This window comes from Alligator sinensis, unplaced genomic scaffold, assembly GCF_000455745.1.
Source record: "Alligator sinensis unplaced genomic scaffold, ASM45574v1 scaffold392_2, whole genome shotgun sequence".
In the NCBI taxonomy this organism is placed as follows: Eukaryota; Metazoa; Chordata; order Crocodylia; family Alligatoridae; genus Alligator; species Alligator sinensis.
Window position 1 is genome coordinate 1,514,397 of NW_005842145.1, and position 20,205 is coordinate 1,534,601.

The 20,205-nt window shown below is 41.8% G+C and overlaps 1 protein-coding gene across 6 annotated transcripts in view; it reads left to right on the plus strand.

Annotated features, from left to right (window-relative positions):
- Positions 1-20,205, plus strand: part of RFX3 (regulatory factor X3) — a 263,571-nt gene that overhangs the window by 229,091 nt on the left and 14,275 nt on the right. For all 6 annotated transcript variants that reach the window (XM_025206198.1, XM_025206201.1, XM_025206200.1 and 3 more), the window contains 6 exons: positions 1,829-1,950; positions 4,157-4,269; positions 6,817-6,932; positions 7,408-7,562; positions 18,552-18,649; positions 18,992-19,141. In XM_025206198.1, coding sequence (XP_025061983.1) covers positions 1,829-1,950; positions 4,157-4,269; positions 6,817-6,932; positions 7,408-7,562; positions 18,552-18,649; positions 18,992-19,141 — 754 coding nt within the window. The remainder of the gene's footprint in view (positions 1-1,828; positions 1,951-4,156; positions 4,270-6,816; positions 6,933-7,407; positions 7,563-18,551; positions 18,650-18,991; positions 19,142-20,205) is intronic.

A 20,205-nucleotide genomic window follows, 5' to 3' on the forward strand; every position in this document is an offset into this window, starting at 1 on the left:
ACTCTATTATCTGTAACAATCATTGCTTCATTTGTTGTAGAAGTTAGAAGGTGTATAGTCAGTGTGGTAGGGTATGGCAAGAAGAGGAAGCACAGTTTCATGGTTAATATTATTAAATGCCCCTATGGAGAATTGGATTCTATGCCTGCTTCTGCCACAGAGTTTGAAATAAAATTGAAGAAGTCGTTGGAGAAGCAAATTTTTCATAAGTAACCACAAAAGTTTCACATTGTTAGTTTTCCAGGTGCCAAATTGACACTAGTGTTCCATTTTCAAAAGAGCTGAGAACTCACAACTGCAGTTGAATTAGTTGAGAGCCTTTACGACTGAGCACCAGTGGCAGCAAGGCAGTGCACTCTGGAAGCCAGAGTATGGGGTGGGAAGTCAGAAAAGCTCTGATTCTGAATTCTGGCTTTTCCACTGACTGCATGGCACTAAGCCCTTTTTTCAGTTTCTTCATCTGTAAAATTGGTGTATTGGTGAGGCTTCATTTGTATTGGTGAGGCTCTACTCACCAAGGTGCCCCTGGGGGTCACAAGAAATAATGGCCATAAGCTAGCAGAGAGCAGATTTAGACTGGAAATTAGGAAGAACTTCTTCACAATCAGAGTGGCCAAAATCTGGAATGGGCTCCCAAGGGAGGTGGTGCTCTCCCCTACCCTGGGGGTCTTCAAGAGGCGGTTAGATAGGCATCTGGCTGGGGGCATCCGAACCAGCCCTCTTTCCTGCCTATGCAGGGGGTCGGACTTAATGATCTATTGAGGTCCCTTCTGACCCTAACATCTATGAATCTATGAAAATGGAATATAATACTCATCTCTATGGGGCTAATTGGGGAGGGCTAATTAGTTAATATTTTTACAGCCCTTTGAGCAAATAGAACACTATATATTTGCTAACTACACTGAAAAATAGGAGGTAATGTTGGATAACTGATCACTGGGTATCCAAAGCTAGTTGAAACTTCTTCTGTTTCTAGCTTTGGTCACTTACGGGTTTTGATTCCTCTTTCAAAAAAAAGTTCCCTACAATGTAAAGATGTAACGACAATAAACTAATGCTTGTTAGACCCAAATGCTACAGTAATGGTAACCATAGAAAAGTCAATGAGGAAATCACTGATTTTGTACTCATTGCTAAGCTTGGTTAGGTTATAGTCAATAAAATAGGATGGCTACAAATCAAATGATAAATATGAAGATAGAAATGAAAAAGCTGATTTGTTCACTGAACACAATTCAAATGAGCCGACTAGAAAGACCCAGAACATGGATTGGGAAAATCATCATACCCAGGTAAATTTTAATTAATGTTATATGAGGGAGAAAAAAATATAACTTTTGGTTTTATATAAGCTTTTATATACCGAGGACAAGAACAAACATAGCTTTTTTCCGGGACAAATTATGCCTGTGATTGTCTCAGAACAGAAACTTCCCAGGATTGGCATGTACACACACTGCCATTCTAATAAGGGTGTAGTGAACATCTGAATGCACTGCTAGTTTTCTGCCATCAAATCAATGATGCAGTGCCAGGATAATCATTCAGGCACACTTTGTGATATCCCAGGATAAACTGTTAGTACTTATCCCATCATCCTTTTCCAGACTTATCCTGGGGCAATGGATATGGACATCTAAATGATTGTGCCTTGTCCAAGGATATTTTATCCCAGACAAATGTGACTTCTATTTGTAGCCTGAATTTTTTTGTGTCAAATAAAGAAATCTTATTGACGTAGGCAGAAAATATCATACAATAATGCACTTATGAATGGATGAACAGAGGAATAATTTTGTCTAATTTTCCATCTGATATTTTTTAGGTACAAGCCTATGCAGAAAGTGGATGGGGTTGCAGATGGTTTCACAGGAAGTGGTCAACAGACAGGCACATCTGTTGAGCAAACTGTAATTGCCCAAAGTCAACATCATCAACAATTTTTAGGTATGTAAGTGTACACTACATAGCTTTTTAAATAAACTGCTATAATCAACATGAACACCAGACTACTGGTGCAATATTTCTCTACAATGGTTCTCCGTCAAAGCTGTCATTTATAACAGGGCTTATAAATGCTACATATAACTTTATTTAAATACCTCACATAAGAAAACCATGCAAAATCTATCTTTGCTCTAAGCTTTTATATTTTGTATATTGGAATAAAATTTAGCATATACACTGTGTGCCAGCTTTACAAAGGTAGAGACCTAAATGGAGTGCCCCAGGGGTCAATCCTGGGGCTGGTTTTGTTCAATATCTTTATCAGTGACCTGAAAGATGGGATGGAGTTCACTCTAAGCAAGTTTGCAGATGACACTGAGCTGGGGCAGAGTAGTAAATACACTGGAGAGTAGGACTAGGATTCAGAGAGACATCAACAAATTGGAGAATTGGACCAAAAGAAATCTCAGTGAGGAGGTTCAATAAGGACAAGTGCAAAGTCCTACACTTACGGCAGAACAATCCTATGCACTGGTACAGGTTGGGGCCTGACTGGCTAAGTAGCAACTCTGCAGAAAAGGCCCTGGGGGTTATAGTGGACAATAAGATGAACATGAGTCAACAGTGTGCCCTTGTTGACAAGAAGGCTAACAACATACTGGACTGCATTGGTAGGAGCATTGCCAGCAACTCAAGGGAAGTGATTCTTCCCCTCTATTTGGCACTGGCGAGGCCACATCTGGAGTAGTGTGTTCAGTTTTGGGACCCCCACTACAGAAAGAATGTGGACAAATTGGAGAGGGTCCAGTGGAGGGCAGTGAAAATGGTTAGGGTGCTGGAGCATATTACTTATGAGGAGAGGCTGAAGAAACTTGGTTTATTTAATCTGGAGAAGTGAAGACTGACAGGAGATTTAATAGCAGCCTTCAGCTACCTCTGGGGTGGTTCCAAAGAGGATGGAGCTAGGCTGTTCTCAGTGTTGGCAGATGACAGAACAAGGAGCAGTGGCCTCAAGTTACAGCAAGGGAAGTTTAAGTTAGATACTAAGAAAAACTTTGCACTAAGAGAATAGTAAAGCACTGGAACAGGTTATTCAGAGAAGTTGTGGAATCTCCATCCTTGTAGGTTTTTAAGACCTGGCTAAACAAAGCCATGGCTGGGAAGATCTAGTTGGGGACAGTCCTGCTTTGACCAGCGGGCTGAACTAGATGCCCTCCTGAGGTCCCTTTCAACCCTAATCTTCTATGATTAAGTGGTGACCATAAAATTTTTGATCCCATCAACTGCATTCTCAAGTCCTAACTGTGTATGGAATGGGATTATGTTTCAGTTTTGCAATTATGAAACAGCTATTTGTTCATGAAAAAGTGTCCATGACTGCTGTAATTTTAAATGATATTATCTACATTATAGTACACTGAGGGGGCGAGCATTTTAAAACTGGAAACCCTAGGCTTGCACGCCCATTCCTCTGTATGCATTTACTGTAGCTGACCCTGTAAATCAAACATTTGCACAAATGGTCATTTAATAATTATTTGCATATACATACAGATGATTTTAAAATGATACAACAGTAATTGTAGATTTACTTTAAGTCCTAAAAGGTAGGATTTTCAAAAGCCTTTTCCTAAAAGGTAGGACTTTCCTTTAGTTTATTTCAGGTCATTGGGAACAGTAGCTATAGTGTTTTTGAATCTCCCACATAAAAATTGGTAGTTCATTTTTGTTGTGTATCTCTACTTGGAAATATTTATGCAATGTTCTGAAAGTACACATTAATGCATGGAAGTCTAAGAGTGTAGAACAAACTGGTAGATAAAATGTAAACAGACATCCATGAGTATAATTTATTCTATCATGTATGGAATATTTCTTGTAGACTTAAATACTTGAGTATGCCTTTGCTGTGCAGAAATAGTATGTCTGTGACTTCATTTTAACTGGTTGTATAACATACACAGTAATAGGTTTTTTACTTTTGCTTTTAAAATATCTAGATTGTTTAAAACTATATGTTAATAATTTTTCACATAGCTTATACATACACACAAATATACATACATAAATGTGAAAGACTTTTCTCTTCGCTAACTTTGACCTTTTAGAATTTATTTCTTTATATTGTTCTTAAATGTTTTCCTAATTAAACTGTAATTGACACCATTCATAATAGCTCTCTTTCATTATGTTTTCATGGAAACAGATGCATCTCGAGTACTTCCAGAGTTTGGAGAAGTTGAAATATCTTCTCTGCCAGATGGTACTACTTTTGAGGATATCAAATCACTGCAGAGTCTTTATCGAGAGCACTGTGAGGTAAGAAAGATGTACTTTACATGAACTCTTACTTTTGACTTGAGCTAAAAATTAAGGACTTTCAGTGTAACATGACAGTACAAAATACATTACAGCTAATGGCAATACAGGTGGTGCCAGTATGTTCATTCGTTATAAAAGGAAATTTTACAAGATTTTTCTGTAGTCTCTCATTTCAGAAGGAGAGCCAGTTTTAATGATTTGCTAGAGTATTAAGAATTAAAATTTGTTATAGGCTTTGGACAGGCATAATATTTCTAACATGAAACATGCCCTTTTGCCACAGCAAAAAGTGAGCATACAGCCATTCAAGTGTTTTTTCATAGGAAAAACATAATAGTTTTGTAAAGAATTAACTCTTTACAAGAGCAGCTTCTGGACAGTACAGTGATTTCCAAAAGCATATATAGTATAAAATAAATAGTTTTAAATTGAAAGCAACAAAATTGATTTTTCTTTTAAATATGTCAATAAAAAGTGTTCTAAGATGATAATTTTAACCCACATTTCATCTGGAATGATGAATATGTTTACAACAAGTATTAGATAAAATGGTGTACAGTAAGAAAATATTTGGACCTTTAACACCGCAATAAAAACTGCAAAGTGGCAAATTTGCCTCGTCTTCCTTGATTTCTGTAGCTATTTAAAAAGTTTTGTTTATTTACATTTGTCAAATATGCATGTTTAGGTGAAAGCCTTTCTTTTTTTGCTTTCTTTTCACTTGTCTTTGGTATATCTCTCTGTGTCTCTGGTTTTATAACCAGGTAAATCAATAGCTCAGATCTGAGCAAAAAGGTATTACTGATTCATTAGATTATTAGAAACATGCATTGGACCACTAAATTATGCAAATGTAGACTTGTACCATATATATAGGTTGTATGTTATAGCCCTTGGGGCAGGGGTGGGCAAAACACAGCCCGCGGGCTGGATCCACCCTGCAAGGCGCTTTCATCTGGCCTGTACCACCCCCTCAATGAATTGAATCCCTCTAGCCCTTCCACCCACAAGGGTGGTGGGAGTGAGGCGCTCACGTGTACAACCCCCCCAGCATACCCTGTTGGGCCTCACTCCCACCTTCTTGGGAGGAAGGGCTTGCCCAGCTATCAGCTTCCAGGTGGGGCTCCTGCTGCAGCCGGAACGTGTTTGCTCAGATAGCAGCAGGGAAAGCGGCGGGGCTGGTCAGTGAGTGGAGCTGCAGCTGGACAGAAGCTGAAGCTCAGAGCCTGCACCCAGAGGGGCAGAAGGAATGCAGAGCTCAGCTGGGCAGGGTGTGGGTGAGGGTGGGAGGTGTAGGAACCCCCTTCATACTCCCCCCCATGGCGTGCAGCCCCAGCTGCTGGCAGCAGCAGCAAGCAGGGAGGTCAGGGTGCTAGTGCTTGACGCATGCACTCAGTGGGGCACAGCTCTGGCCAGTGCGGCGCAGGGAGAGGGGGCGCAGCCCGCCTGGCTGCCTCTATCGCTGAGGCCCCCCTCTGCTTCCCTGCTGAGTCCAGCACAGGGCTTCTCCGCTGAGTGTGGAGCTGTAGGCACACGGCACAGAGCCTGGCCACCTCTATCATGGGGGCTCCTCATGACACACCTGCAGCTCCACACTTGCAGCGGGAAAGCCCTGTGCTGGATTCTGCAGGAAAGCAGGGGACAGGGCTCCCTCCACTCCCAGCAGAGTGCAGGGACCTGTGCAGCAGGGGTGACAGAGGCAGCAGGCTCCAGTGCGGGGCTTTCCCAACTACAAGTGCTGGAGCTGTAGGTACACAGCACAGAACCCTGGCAATAGAGGCAGCCAGACAGGCTGTGCTCCCTCCCCTCGTGCAGTGCTGGCCAGAGCCGCACCCCACTAGGCGCCTGCTCTGGGCATATGCGCCCTGACCTCTCCGCCTACTGCTTCTAGGTAGCAGGGGCTGCACACCATGGGGGAGTGTGTGGAGGGTCCCTCACACCCCACACACCCACACCCTGCCTCCACACCCCCCATCAACATATACATACACCCCAATATACCCTATGCCCCTCTACACAGCCACACCCTCTCACAACCCCTGCACACACTCCCACATCCCACCATACACACACACACACACACACACACAATATAAAAGTGACACTTTATTTTTTATTATTATGCAATGCCTTCTGTATATACTACACAATCACAAGTCATGACAAATATTTTTTGTAATAAAATTAAAATATATTATAGTAGGTGTTTGACTTCTAGTGTATGATTTGGTTTTTTTCTGGTTCTAAGATGGCAACCCCCCCCTCCCAAAAAGAGTGTTTGGGTGAGGGTGGGGGACAGCAATGGGAGGGACTGCTGGTGGCAAAGGTCAGGGGTTAGGGGGCAGGACTTCTGGTTCCAGTGTGGTGATCAGGAGGTGGGGCAACTGTCAATGAACGGGCCTACCTATGTGGCCCTGGACAGCTCATCAAAACTTGTTAAGTGGCCCTCCACCTGAAATAATTGCCTACCCCTTACTTGCAGGGAGGGAAGAGAGGAGAGAAATTAGGTAGAAGACTTGCTGTACTCTTTTTGTATTCTTTCAGGCAATATTGGATGTTGTAGTGAATCTTCAATTTAGTCTGATAGAAAAATTGTGGCAAACTTTTTGGCGTTATTCTCCCTCCACTCCAGTTGATGGCACTACTGTTACCGAACCAAGGTCAGTACAGGTCTCTTTTCCATTTACTGTTTGTTATCATCATTTAATAGCAGATGTCAAATCAAATGGAATCAGAGTTATTTATATAAACTGAAAAATCCTACTTGATGTTTGCTAGATTAAATTACTAGGTACCACAAATTGCACTGTTGAAATTATTGTATCTGTGTATTCCCCCCCACTCCCTTTTTGTTTGTTTGCTTGTGTGTTTGGAGGATTAAAATAGAAGCATTTTTTTCATGATATAGCATGCAATATTTTTAGGTAAGGGAAGCATTCTTATCACCTCTCTACATATAATTTATGTGCTGTAACAGAGCTTTAGAAGCCATTTTCCAGTCTTATGAGACGCAAAGAACAGCAGTGTTAGGTATTCAAACATCTATAATGCTTTATTAAATACTATATTTTAAATCTATTCTTCTTTTTTATCAACATGTAAATTAATTTTAATTTATTCATTTGTTCACACCAGCAATCTGAGTGAAATAGAAAGTCGACTTCCGAAAGCAAAGCTGATAACTCTGTGCAAAAATGAGTCTATTCTGAAATGGATGTGTAACTGTGACCATGTGATGTACCAGGCTTTGGTGGAGATTCTCATTCCTGACGTCCTTAGACCTATTCCTAGTAAGTTGAACAGAGATGACGTCTTGTAAGATTTTGTGTGCGTGCATGTGTGTGTGTGTGTGTGTGTGTGCCTGGTTATCTTGTGTTTGTAGTACCTTCTGGGAAATCTATGGGATTGATTCTGAAGACTGCAGAAGTAGTGTGTATGGACACTCTTAAGTTCTGTAGAGTAGAAAGACGTGTACCTAGAATAGGTGTCATCAGTGGATCTAGGATTTTGTAAAGGGGAATGTAGGAGCAGCCTGTGATGCTGTAGGGGTGGCTACACCTCCTGTACCCAGCTTTCCCTCCCCCATCAGGTAGGCATACCCTGCAGTGTGAGCAGCAGTACCTCAATCAGGTAAGGACCTTCCTTCCTTTCCTTCAGTCCCACCTCCCGTCACCTCTGTGCTCAGTGACACATCTCCTCACCTCTGTTTCCCACTCCCATACCCTCCACTGCTGCCATTCCTAGCTGTTGTGGGGATTGGGGGTGGAGGGAAGCTCCACAGCCATTCTTACTCTGCTTCAAATGGGCTGCACAGGGTGCCGGAGTCAGCCAGAGACAGTAGTAGTCATGGATGGGTACCCTTCCCCCATGCCTGCTCCTGAACTGGCAGAAAATATCCTGGGAGCAGGGAGGAGGAGCCTAGCCATCACTGCCATTCTTCATGGCTGGGCCCAGTTCCCTGCAGAGTCCAGTTGGAGAGGGAAGGAATGGCTGTGAAGCCCCCTCACCCCCAGGTCTGCAGGGACGGTGTGAGCAACAGCAGTTGTGGGGGGAATGGGAGGTTACAGAACGTGCCAGAGTTAAGGATGGGAGGAAAAGTCTTACTTCCTCCAGGATCTTAAGAAAAAGTCCCTAACTGCTGCTTCCATGAATGTGGGTTGTGTCTGTGCCATTGTGCCCCTGATTGGCACAGGCATTGCATTTAAAGAAAATAAGACTGGTAATTTCTACATATTTATAAAAAAGAGGATAAAAACATGCTTCCTGAAGGTTGTAGGGTATATTTTGCTGTGAAATATGCCTTGGTCATTATAGATTATATATTTTGCTGTGTCTGAATATGAAAACTGTGTTCCTTTGTTTTCTGGCTCTAGTCTACCTGATAGACTTCAATATGCTCTGGGTCTGAGCTATGATCCATGTGTGTCTGTTGGAGTATTTAAACTAACTTCAGTTGTCATTGCCTTAGGCCTTAGAGTAAATTACAAAAAATGTGGCTATCCTCTCTGACTTCAGTTTTGGACAACTAACAAGTTGTTGTTGATCCTCCAAGTATAGTAAAATCAGTAAGCTATTAATCCTGATGCTAAATTTTACTACTAAACACAATATAATGCTAATTCAAACGTGTTAGCCCTATTTTTTTTTCAGTTTAGCATGCTTCTTGTTCTATGTACCACATGAAAAAATCAAAAGATTTTTAAAAGAAAAATTTAAAGACTGACTAAAGTATTATGCTGCACAGTTGGTAATACTGCTGACTGTACTATGATTTTATAACTAAACAATAATTATCAAATTGTTTAACTCAGGAATACAGTTTCTTTTTTCAAAGTTGATTTTATTGGTACCTGTAACTGCTCAGGCAGTTTACCTTCCAGCTGTTTTTGATTTTTAAAAAAAATCTAATTTACCTTAGTTTCTAGCAAAGTTGACTTTATAAAATGTTTATTGTGTCAGGCATGTCATGCTAATATTGTCTATTAATAATAGTTAATAATATCTTACAGATAAAATCCATATCATTATATTAAATATTGTATTCTCTCCATGGACCAAACAGTAATCATTTCACAGTTAGATTGGCTTAATGTTTTAAGAGATGGTGCCTCAAAAATAGCCTTGCAGCTAGCAAAATCACTTTCTGCTTGTGTCAATAAAAATACATCTATAATGTTTTCAGTTATTACAAACGGTTCAGAAAAAATTACACCCACAGCTTTATAAGAACATGCTACTGACCTTTGCTTGTTACTGAAACAGAATTGGACTTCACTATATACAGAATATTATTTACAGTACGAAAAATGTTGACAATATGACTCAAAGATCAAAAGTTAGCCATTTAAATATATTTCCATCGATGTAGTAGGAAAAAATAATGTTAGATGGTTATTTTTCTTTATCAAGCTATAGAGATGATACAGGTGACCTCTATCTTTTTATAAACTGAATAAACTAATAAACCTTTTAAATTAATTCATTTTGATTTATGCTTGATATAGTCTACTTTTCTAATATAAAATGTAAGAAGATGGAATCTTATTTTTAAGCACATGTAATTCACCTTTAACAAATAGGCAAAAAAAATGTAAGATTTCAGAAATTGAGTTAAGGCTTAAATTTAGAAGAAAAAAACAATTAATTTTGTCTTTCCTTCACACAAGTTTTTTTTTTTTTTTATTTAAACATGATTATGAAAAAGAAGCTGCCATGGAAAATGTTAATGTATATATCTGTACACTGATTCTTGTTTCAAAATTGCTTTTTCCTTGCCTTCCACTTCTTTCTTTTGTGCTTTCTATTAACCCCCAGAGAAGTTTCATAGGCTAGCTGAGTGATTACTAGCCTATGACATGTTCCTGCCTACTCTCTGTTTATTTAATAAAATAAAAGAAATAGCGTTAATGCAAGGTTTTAGAAAAGGGCTCATGTGTGGAGCATTTCTGTCTAAGCTGATAGCTACTTAGGTTTTTGGTCCATTTCATGTACATTCTGATTGCCAAAAATGACAGAATATTTATATTTGAAAAAAAATGTAGCAATGGATGAATGTACTATTAAACAGATTTGGATAATTGTTTTGGGAATTCTTGTTATTTGGACAATTTTCAGATTTCTTATTAAAAATCTCTTCTGATCTAAGGACTGTCCCTTACCAAGAGGCCTCTACATATCATTTCTGGGTATCCAGCTGGCTTTCTACTAGGGCTGTGCGAAGCTTCAGTCATCAATCTGATTCGGAAGAGATTTGGCCCAATTTGGCAACCGAATCTCCGAATCTGAATTGAATCGGGAGACCCATTAAAAGGTCCAAATTGAATCCGAAGCCTCCAAATTGATTCGAAAAATATTCAAAGAGATTTAGAGATTTGGATCGGCTGGGGAGAGGCAGGCACAGCCAGGCAGCTGCACGTTCTCCCTCAGCTCCTCCGGCTGTGTCTGTCTTTCTCCAGGTGGGGGGAGCCACAGAAGAAGGCCCCATGGCTGCTGTGCCCGGCCCTCTCCCCCACCTGGCCCCAGCCTCCTGGCACTTGAAAAAAAAAAAAAAAAAAAAGCCCTGGCCGCACTCATCGGCTGCAGCAGTGGGGATCAGGGCCTTTGGGAATTCGTGGCAGACCCTCCCCCTGCACAGCATGGGGTAGCGGAGATCGCCCCCCCCACCCCACCTGGCACCACCTGTTCAACATTTTTTTTTTTTTAAAGTGCCGGGAGGCTGGGGCTGGACAGGACAGCCATGGGGGCTTCTCTTGCAGGTCCCCCCACCGGAAAGAGGCAGGCATGGCCGGAGGAGCTGCAGGAGAACCTGCAGCCACCCGGCTGTGCCTGCTTCTCCCTGGCCAATCTGAATCTCCGAATCAGTGCTGAATCTCCAATTCTGATTCGGCCAAATCGAATGGGGACAGTGATTCGAATCACTGAATCAAATCACTGTCCTCTTAATTGGCCGAATCCAAATCCAAATCAAATACTTCCCTATTCGCACAGGCCTACTTTCTACCCATACCTCCATGTTTTCAGAGCGAAATGATTTATTTTTTCAGTATTTAGAAGGAGCTAACTAACCAGCTAAATAACCTAGCTAATCCCTTCTGAGGAATTAGAGCAAACAAGGTGACCCACTTTCCCCCAAATCCCCCATCTCTTGGCATTGTAATTCCTGCTTCCAGGTAGAGAAAAATCTCTCCTACTCACTGCAATAAGATAGGTGGCGGCTCTAGGGACTTAGTGGCTAGTGTCATCAGAACTGAAATGGCTGAACTAGATAAATTAACTGGATCCTGGAAGAGGCAAGAATTTCTTAGGGTGATATCTTTTATTGGACCAACTATGTAGTTGGAATAAAGTTAGACAACCTTTCAAATACAAGACATTCTTCCTCAGATCTCTGATCCCAGGAAGCCAGGCACTGCATAGTAAGGCTATGTGAAGCTTTAGTCGCTGATTCTCCAAATCCAAATCAAATCAGGAGACCTTTTAATCTGTCTGAATCAAATTGGAACCCTCTGAATCAATTTGGAGAGATTTGAAAAGATTTGATGATTCGGACATAGACACAGCTTTAAATGTTTTTTCTACATACCTCAAGGTACCAGGCGGCACGTGAATGCTGAGATGCTGGGGTGGATGGAGCATCCCACGGGAGCGCTGGGCAGTCCCCAGTGTGCTTGGCAGTCTCACAACCCAAAGGGTGTGATTTTTGTTTTTGTGTGCGCTTTGGCACCACTGAATTATTTTCCCGCCAAATTGTAGCTTTCTTTGCAGTGTGCATTTCTTCTTTGCAGCACAGAAATGCACCCCCGCCATTTGTATTCTAATTCGAGTCCCATTATTGGCTTGCGTTAAATTATTCACACATGGCGGCTAGTGATTGGCTTGCTAGCCGTATAAAAGGCTTGGGTGGTTTCCGCCCAAGTTGGAGACCTCCGAGGAGAACCCCCGCAAGGGAGGACTCCACGAACACCAGGAGGAGGAGACTTCACGCAGTGTGAAGATCTCTAAGCGCTGCTTCTATCGGACCCAGCGCATTTAAAGCAGGCAACAAGGGTCTGATCAGCCTCTAGCCTCTCCCCGTCACCGAGCGCAAACCTCGACGTATCCCTCTCCCTGCGCGCAAAAGAAGGACCCACGGAGCCTAGCAAACTTCGTGTGAGTGAATTGTGAGTGAACAAAAGGGTCCACAGAGCCTCGACAACTCCGTGGGAGTGATCGAGTGTTGTCTGAGTCCTCAAATGAGGATTTAAGCGGAGCTGTGCCTGGGAAACTGTCCAGCCTACACCGCGACCATCTTCGGTGTAAGTAAACAATCTTGAATCAACCATTACGCATCCGTGCCTAATTCCAGCGTGTTGCCTGTTCTCTCCGACCCAGCGAGCCTGGGCTGCTGGCCACAGCCTGCGCAGCGCAAAAAAGGGCCCGGATCGCTCCCCGCCGCCCACACATGGCGACGAGGATGGGATCTGGAGACAGCCCGCACAGGCAGCAGACCTGGAAGTGGACCAGAAGCACTTCCAGCCCACTTCTGGGTCCACCAGGAACATGTGGGGGATTCCCCCGCCACCTCCCGGCTCAGCAACTGGTGCCTCCTGGGTCTGGGGTGGGCGTGTGGGGTCACCCTAAGAAATCTTTGCCTCTGACATAAAGCCTGACATCTTTTTTTGTCTTCTGGATTTTCAGTGTTTCGATTTTGCAAAAGTTGCACCAGTTGTCACTCAGTTGAGCCATCAAAAATGTCAGTATGAAAAGAGGAAATTAATTCCAAATTTTGAAGAGAAGACCGCAAGTTAAATCTCTCATTTGGAAAAGCTTAAAAAAAAAAAAAAAGTTAATGAAAATTTTTAATTTAGGAAAAAAGGCCAAATTTCAGAGAAAGAAATGCTTTTCCTTCAAAAAAATTATTTATTTTCAATTCTGACATAAGTGGAAATATTTAGTCTCTTCCTAGAGCTGTGCAGTAACAGCATTGCTGCAGTAACAGGGATTGTAAATCTCTGTCCATGGAATCTTCTTTTCTCCTCCAAGACCAAGCAGGTAGCATGTTAGTTGTGGGAAGGGTAAGCTTCTCATCCCCTGATATGGAGGAGGAGGATGGGTATCTCAGCCTTCTTTGGCATTCTGTAGTCAGGAATATTTCTCTGTGTCCTTCCAGGTTTTTTGTTTCAACCAGATCAGCATCTGCAACTGCTGGAAATCTTGCAAGTGATCATGTTCTCTTATTATTAGCACATCATAGATTCTAGGGTTGGAAGGGACCTTAGTGGGCCATCTAGTCCACCCCCCTGCCCCTAGCAGGCAAGAAAGGGGTTCCCAAACCTGCGATAATGTGATCCCATCCGGGTGCCTGTCCAGTCTCCTCTTGAAGACCCCCAAGGATGGGGCGAGTACCACCTCCCTTGGAAGCCCATTCCAGATCCTGGCAACCCTGACTGTGAAGAACTTTTTCTAATGTCCAGTATAAACTTACTTTCTAGTAGCTTATGGCCATTGTTCCTTGTTGTTCCAGGGGGTACCCTGGTGAACAGATCATCGCCTACTTCATGTTGCTCTCCCCTTATGAATTTGTATGCCACCACAAGGTCCCCTCTCAGCCTTCTCTTACAGAGGCTGAAGAGGTTAAGGTCCCTTAGCCTTTCCTCATAAGGCCTTCCCTGCAGGCCTCCAATCAGACGAGTGGCTCTTCTTTGGAACCTCTCCAAGTTGTCCACATCCCGCTTGAACTGGACACAGTACTCCAGCTGCAGTTTGACCAGTGCCGCATAGAGAGGGAGAATCACCTCCCTGGATCTGTTTGTGAAGTACCTATGGTTGCACGACAAGGTGTGATTGGCTCTGTCAACTGCTTCATCACATTGGCGAGTCATGTTCATCCTAGAGTCAACAGTGACTCCAAGGTCTCTTTCTGACTCAATGGTGCTAAGAAGGTCGCCCCCCAGCCTGTAGGTATGATGGCAGTTCTTTCTCCCTAGATGCAGCACCTTGCACTTATCCTTATTGAATTGCATCCTGTTGCTCTCTGCCCACTTCCCCAACCTGTCTAGGTCAGCCTGGATCTAGTTCTTCCTCTCCAGGGTGTTAGCTTCACCCCATATTTTTGTGTCATCTGCAAATTTGGACAGGGTGCTTTCCACCCCTTCACCCAGATCACTGATGAAGATGTTGAACAGCACCAGCCCCAGAACTGAGCCCTGAGGGACTCCACTGCACACATCTTTCCAGGTTGACACTGAGCCATCCACCACCACTCTCTGAGTGCAACCCTTGAGCCAGTCTGCTACCCAGTCTACCATATAATTATCCAAGGCAAATCTCCTCAGTTTATTAATAAGGATGTTATGGGATACCGTGTCAGAGGCCTTCTTGAACTCTGGATAGATAATATCCACCTCGACTCCTGCATCTAAACATTTGGTGGCCTTGTCATAAAAGGAAACTAGGTTAGCCAGGCAGGCCCTGCCTGCTATAAACCCATGTTGGTTACCCCTCCGCATCACATTAGCCAGCGGGCTCCCACAGATGTGCTCCTTGATAATTTTTTCTAGGATTTTCCCAGGGATAGAGGTAAGGCTGACTGGTCTATAGTTCCCTGGATCCTCCTTCCTCCCCTTCTTAAAAATTGGGACGACGTTAGCCCTCTTCCAATCCTCCGGAACCTGACCGAAGCACCGTGAGTATATCCTTGCCAGTGTTTCAGCTATGACACTCACTAATTCCTTCATTACCCGTGGGTGGAGTCCCTCCAGTCCTGGTGATTTGAACACGTCCAGTCCCTCCAAGTGTCCTTTTACCGTGTCAGCACTGACAGTTGGTTGGCTGATGTTCCCCTTGTTGGTGTCCATGATGCATAATGAGGGTTCGTCTAGATTCCTAGTTAAGAAGACAGAGGCAAAAAACTCATTGAAGAGCTCTGCCTTGTCCCTGCTATCCGTCACTAAGCCCCCCCTGCCTGTCCTGTATGGGTCCTATGCTACCCTGCACCGTCTTTTTGCTCCCAACATACCTAAAGAAGGACTTTTTTATTGTCCTTAATCCTTGCTGCTAGCCTGAGTTCTAGAGCTGCCTTGGTCTTCCTGACTGACTCCCTGCAGGTGGGCCAAGGAAGTGTACTCCTTGCTAACTACCCCCTGCTTCCACTTCCTGTATGCTTCATAAAATATTAAGGTATTTCAAATTAAAATCCAAGCTTCTGTGCATGCTAATCCATACCAATTATTTTGAGATTTGACCATCATAATGAACCATCAATTTCTGTTGTTATATCTTCAAGTACAACAGATGTAAAAAGACCCCTTTAAATCTAGAACTTTACAAACTTGCCTTCAGGGTGCCACATTTTGTTTGAATTGTTTCCACTTAAGTATTCTCATGCCATAGAAAATTGCTTTCGTGCTCCAAGCCTTTCTGTAGAAGATCAGCACTTTTAGTTCTGAAGGCAGCACCATCAGACATGTTATTAATTAAACAAATAGTACTGTTCCTTATGCCATTTCCGAAACTTTGGCCATTGTCCAGATAGACTGTAACAAATCAAAAGCAACTCAAGTCACTTTCCCCGTTCACTTCACGTCAGATTCACCATGCAGCTGTCTAAACTAGTTTCTTTTCTGTAGTAGCAAATATGTTTGAAGAATGTTGAAAGGAATGCAGATGTTTGAGTCCTTTGTTTGCCAGACAGGTTTACATTCACTGGTACCAAAAAAAAATTAAAATGATTTATTTCATCCATTAAAAAAAAAAAAAAAAAAGGTTTTGGTTTTAGTTTTTGTAGTAAAGGCCTGGCACAGATTCAAGTAGCATGCATTCACTTGACTGAAACAAAGATGACAGAGACTTTGTTTTATATTTAGATTGAAACATTTGAAATTCTTTAGAAATTCATGGTAATTCTATATAATCTATCTTAGATACCATAAGAGAAATTTCCTGAGGTGGAAGCTAGAATTTCTCTTATTCTCATCCATTTCTCTCTTTCTTCATAACTAAAGAGACTTCTTTCTATAGAGATGTCCTTTAGCTCTTTTTTCCATATTTATTTTTAAGGCAGATTGGAGATGCTTTGTTCTGCAACACAACTATATGAAAGAGATGTGTACAGTGGGGGTGTCAAAGATAAGGCCCACAGGCCAGATTTGGAGCATAGAGCTGTGTTATCTGACCTGGGGGGCTCCCTAGGGGCCTGGAGATTTGGCAGCAGGTTAAGTGGTGGCAATAGCAATACAGACAGTGGCAAGACAAACCATTGTGTCTTCTGGCCCATGGGGCTGCCCTCAAGGCTGGAAATTTGGCAGCAGAAGATGCAGCAGTTGCAGTGCCTCTGTGAATAGCGGCAGTTAGCATTGTCACCACCAATTTCTGTTCCCTATGGGCAGCCCTATGAGCCAGATGACATGGCTCTGCACTCCAGATCTGGCATATAGTTGTCCCCAAGTGACAGGTCCAAAACGCTGGATGAGTTTAATGCTCTTTTGTTACACTAGCTTTTGTTATGCAGTCTGTGGCCATGAAAACAGATTTGGTCTTAAACAACTAGATGCCATGAACTTGATCTTCCTTACATTTAATGTCTATATGTAAGAATTTTTATTATGTTTTACATAAGTTTGTACAGTTAATCAGTAAGCATACAGCAATAAAATTGCACAGACTCAAAAGTGTGCTTGAAGCTGATGAACAAGTATAAAGTCTGTTCTTGTCCTAAAAATCTCTTGAACAAACCTATTCTCATAACATTTCTAGCCTACCTTCTCAGAATCACAACTCTGCTAAGTTTCAGCTAAGCATCTGAAATGGGGATTAATTTTGTAAACCTAACCAGACTTACCCATCACTAGTCTGTGCATCAGATTTAAAAATAAAACAATACATTATGATGACAGTGTTTTTATTTTTGAAAGATTTGACTCATTCTAATAAAACTTATGAAGAAAAAGGCTTATTATACATTTAGTAGTAAGTAGACATTTTTCAAAAGATGTGACTTCTCTTTTCTGTTAATTCTTACTCTCCCAAAAATGTAGTTTCTTAAAAAGAGTCAGATAAATCCTCAGTTGTAGAAGTGTGCATTGTTTCATCTAAGATGTCAGTGAAAATCTAATAACCATTTGTTTTCCCTTTCTAGTTTTTTTATATCAATATTAGGACAGCAATTTTCTTCCTAAAACTTGATTGCTGTGGGAGAGTTCTAGTTTCCCTTTCTAAGTATAGCCCCCTAATCCCATCTTTTCCATCTATCTTGCTTTAAAAATTAGAACCTTTTCTTCTCGGAGAAATGCAAACTGGTGTCATCTTTTGGGGTCGAGACTCAAGTCACCCCTTAGAAAATGCTAGTTCTTAGCTTTCATTCATTTTTTGATTACAGAAAAAAAATAGCAGAGCAGTTCTTCTGTTGCAACAAACTCAGAGAGACCAAGACAGATCACAATGCTTTTGATACTGTGGATTCCTATTTGAAATCTGTGGGTTTCTCTTGTGAATCATGTAGATGTTTGCACGTTTGTCAGTGGTAATATTGTGCAGTACCCCAAAGCATCCTTAAAAGAATCTCACTGCACCCGTGGACATCATGGCACCTCAGTTAAGAATTACCTGACTGCTTGATAGGTCTATATTTTTGAACACCTGTTTGAATACATTAATGCTTTGGGAGATATACTGGGAAAGGGAGAAGGGATCAACAGTGATGAGTAACCCCCTTTGCTATCAGTTATACCCATTGTTATATTTTGCTGATTGATCTTGCCTTTGAGTACTGCACATTGCATTTTGTTCTTCAAAACTGAACTAAGAAGCCCTTTATGGTAATGGAGAAACCAGCATTGAGCTTCTTTGAGAACACTATTCTCAAAGAACTGTCAGGGTTAATATTGTAACACTGACACTTTTAGCAGCATCTCACCACCCTGCATAGAAAAAGCTCTTGTTAGTTGGACTGGAAGGTTGAAAAGTTATCATCTAAAATATTTAGAGAATCCTATCTTTCCCATTAGATACAAAGCAGTTGTTACAATTCTTCCTTTATAAAACTCCCTGAAGCAGTATTCACCCCTGGCCATACACTTTGAAAGTATCTTAAATGAGGAAGTCACTTCTGTTTGCTAAAGCTGAAAACAAAATTGTTGGATGTTATCGTGTGAATGACAAATTTATGCCTAAACTGGATAACTGTCTTAAGTCAATAAATGCAGCAGATCTCAGTGTAGAATATTCAAGTATTGAGGATACAGAGAATTGAGTACAGGCACCTTGACATCTTTCTCATTCTGTTTTTATTCTTTAATGTTTAGGTGCCTTGACCCAAGCCATTCGCAATTTTGCAAAAAGCCTTGAAGGTTGGCTTTCCAATGCCATGAACAATATTCCACAGAGAATGATACAAACCAAGGTAAATTAAGTAACCACTGTTTTCTTCACTTTAGTTTTGAACAAAAGTGGCATTATGTAATAGTGTATTGGAATGACATTAGCAAAAATAGCAGTAGTTTAATAATTACAGCAAATGTTTTTATATTTAGGCTGGAATCCGAGCATAAAAGAGGTGTGGGAAATTAGTTTATTGACAAAACAATTTGAAAGAAAAAAGGAAAGACTATTTAATCTGGAGTATAAGTGTTTTGTTTCATAAATAAAGTTCACAGAAAATAAAGTAGAAAATATTGTCAAGGAACAAGTTGATCTACAATTAACATAAGTGCAATATAATACTAGGAAATTAATTTCTTCATAGGTTGCCGCTGTAAGTGCCTTTGCCCAGACTCTGCGAAGATACACATCTCTTAATCACCTGGCTCAGGCAGCTCGTGCCGTGCTTCAGAACACATCTCAAATTAACCAGATGCTCAGTGACCTCAACCGTGTTGATTTTGCCAATGTCCAGGTAAACAGTGATTTTAGAGAAGAGAGTTTTATAAAATATCCCTGTTATTTTCCTCAGAACTCTGAGCATTAGTATTAGCTTTCATTCTACCACTGACAGAGTGCAACAAGCACACGTTTCAGATTTTTGAGAGTGGTTTTCTCCAAACCTTCAGTCCCCAAGAAGGAAGGACACCAAGGCTGTTCTGTGTTTTTATTTTCTCTGGGGTTTCCTATTTTTAGCCAAATATGTCAGGCTAACTTAAATTTATGGAGATGATAATACAGAGTCCATTGCTATTAGAACCAAGGTCTCTCTTTTAAGATGAAGTATATGGCTATAGCCGTGGTCTACTGCATATGTCCAAAAGTAGCTAGCTGTTTTGCCATGTGTCTAGCGGAAGTACCTTGCTAACCTTATTGAATCATGAGAGAGTAGCACTGTTGTACAGTAATTAAAAAGGGGCATTATAGAATTTAGACTTTGATTCCAGTTTCTCTGCAAATGTTTTATATACCTGACTAGTCTTTGTTCGAACATCACAGCTTTCTGTTACTATGCCTGCCTCCCTGGTGCCTATGCCCCTCCTCTCCACTTGTTTCCCTCTCCTTCCTGTCCCTGCCCCCTCCCCCACTGCTCTGGCTCCAATCCCACCTAGCCAGGCAGCAGCAGTTGTGGCAGTGGCAGCTCTGGCCCCAGTCCCAGCCCTGGGCCAGAGCTGCCACTGCCACTGCTGCCTGGCTGGGTGGGAGCTAGAGCCACCATGTGCTGAACAGGGTCAGAGCCACAATGGAGGGTAAGGAACAGCTGGAAGAGGGGAGCAGGTGATGGGCTGAGAAGTGGGGGCACAATGGCTGCAACTCCAACCCTGAGCCTAAGCAGCTTGCAGCATCTCCTGTCCTCACCTCTTCCACCTTGTACTCAAATCCAAGACAAGGGGCTTTATTCCACATGTTGACTAAGAAAACTCATCTTGGATTGGAGTAAAAACAGTACTTTGACTTAGCAAATAGGTCTTATCTCTTTAGTTGACTCACTGACATTCCCTCCATTTTATTATACTTTGTTACTATTCTATCACTCTT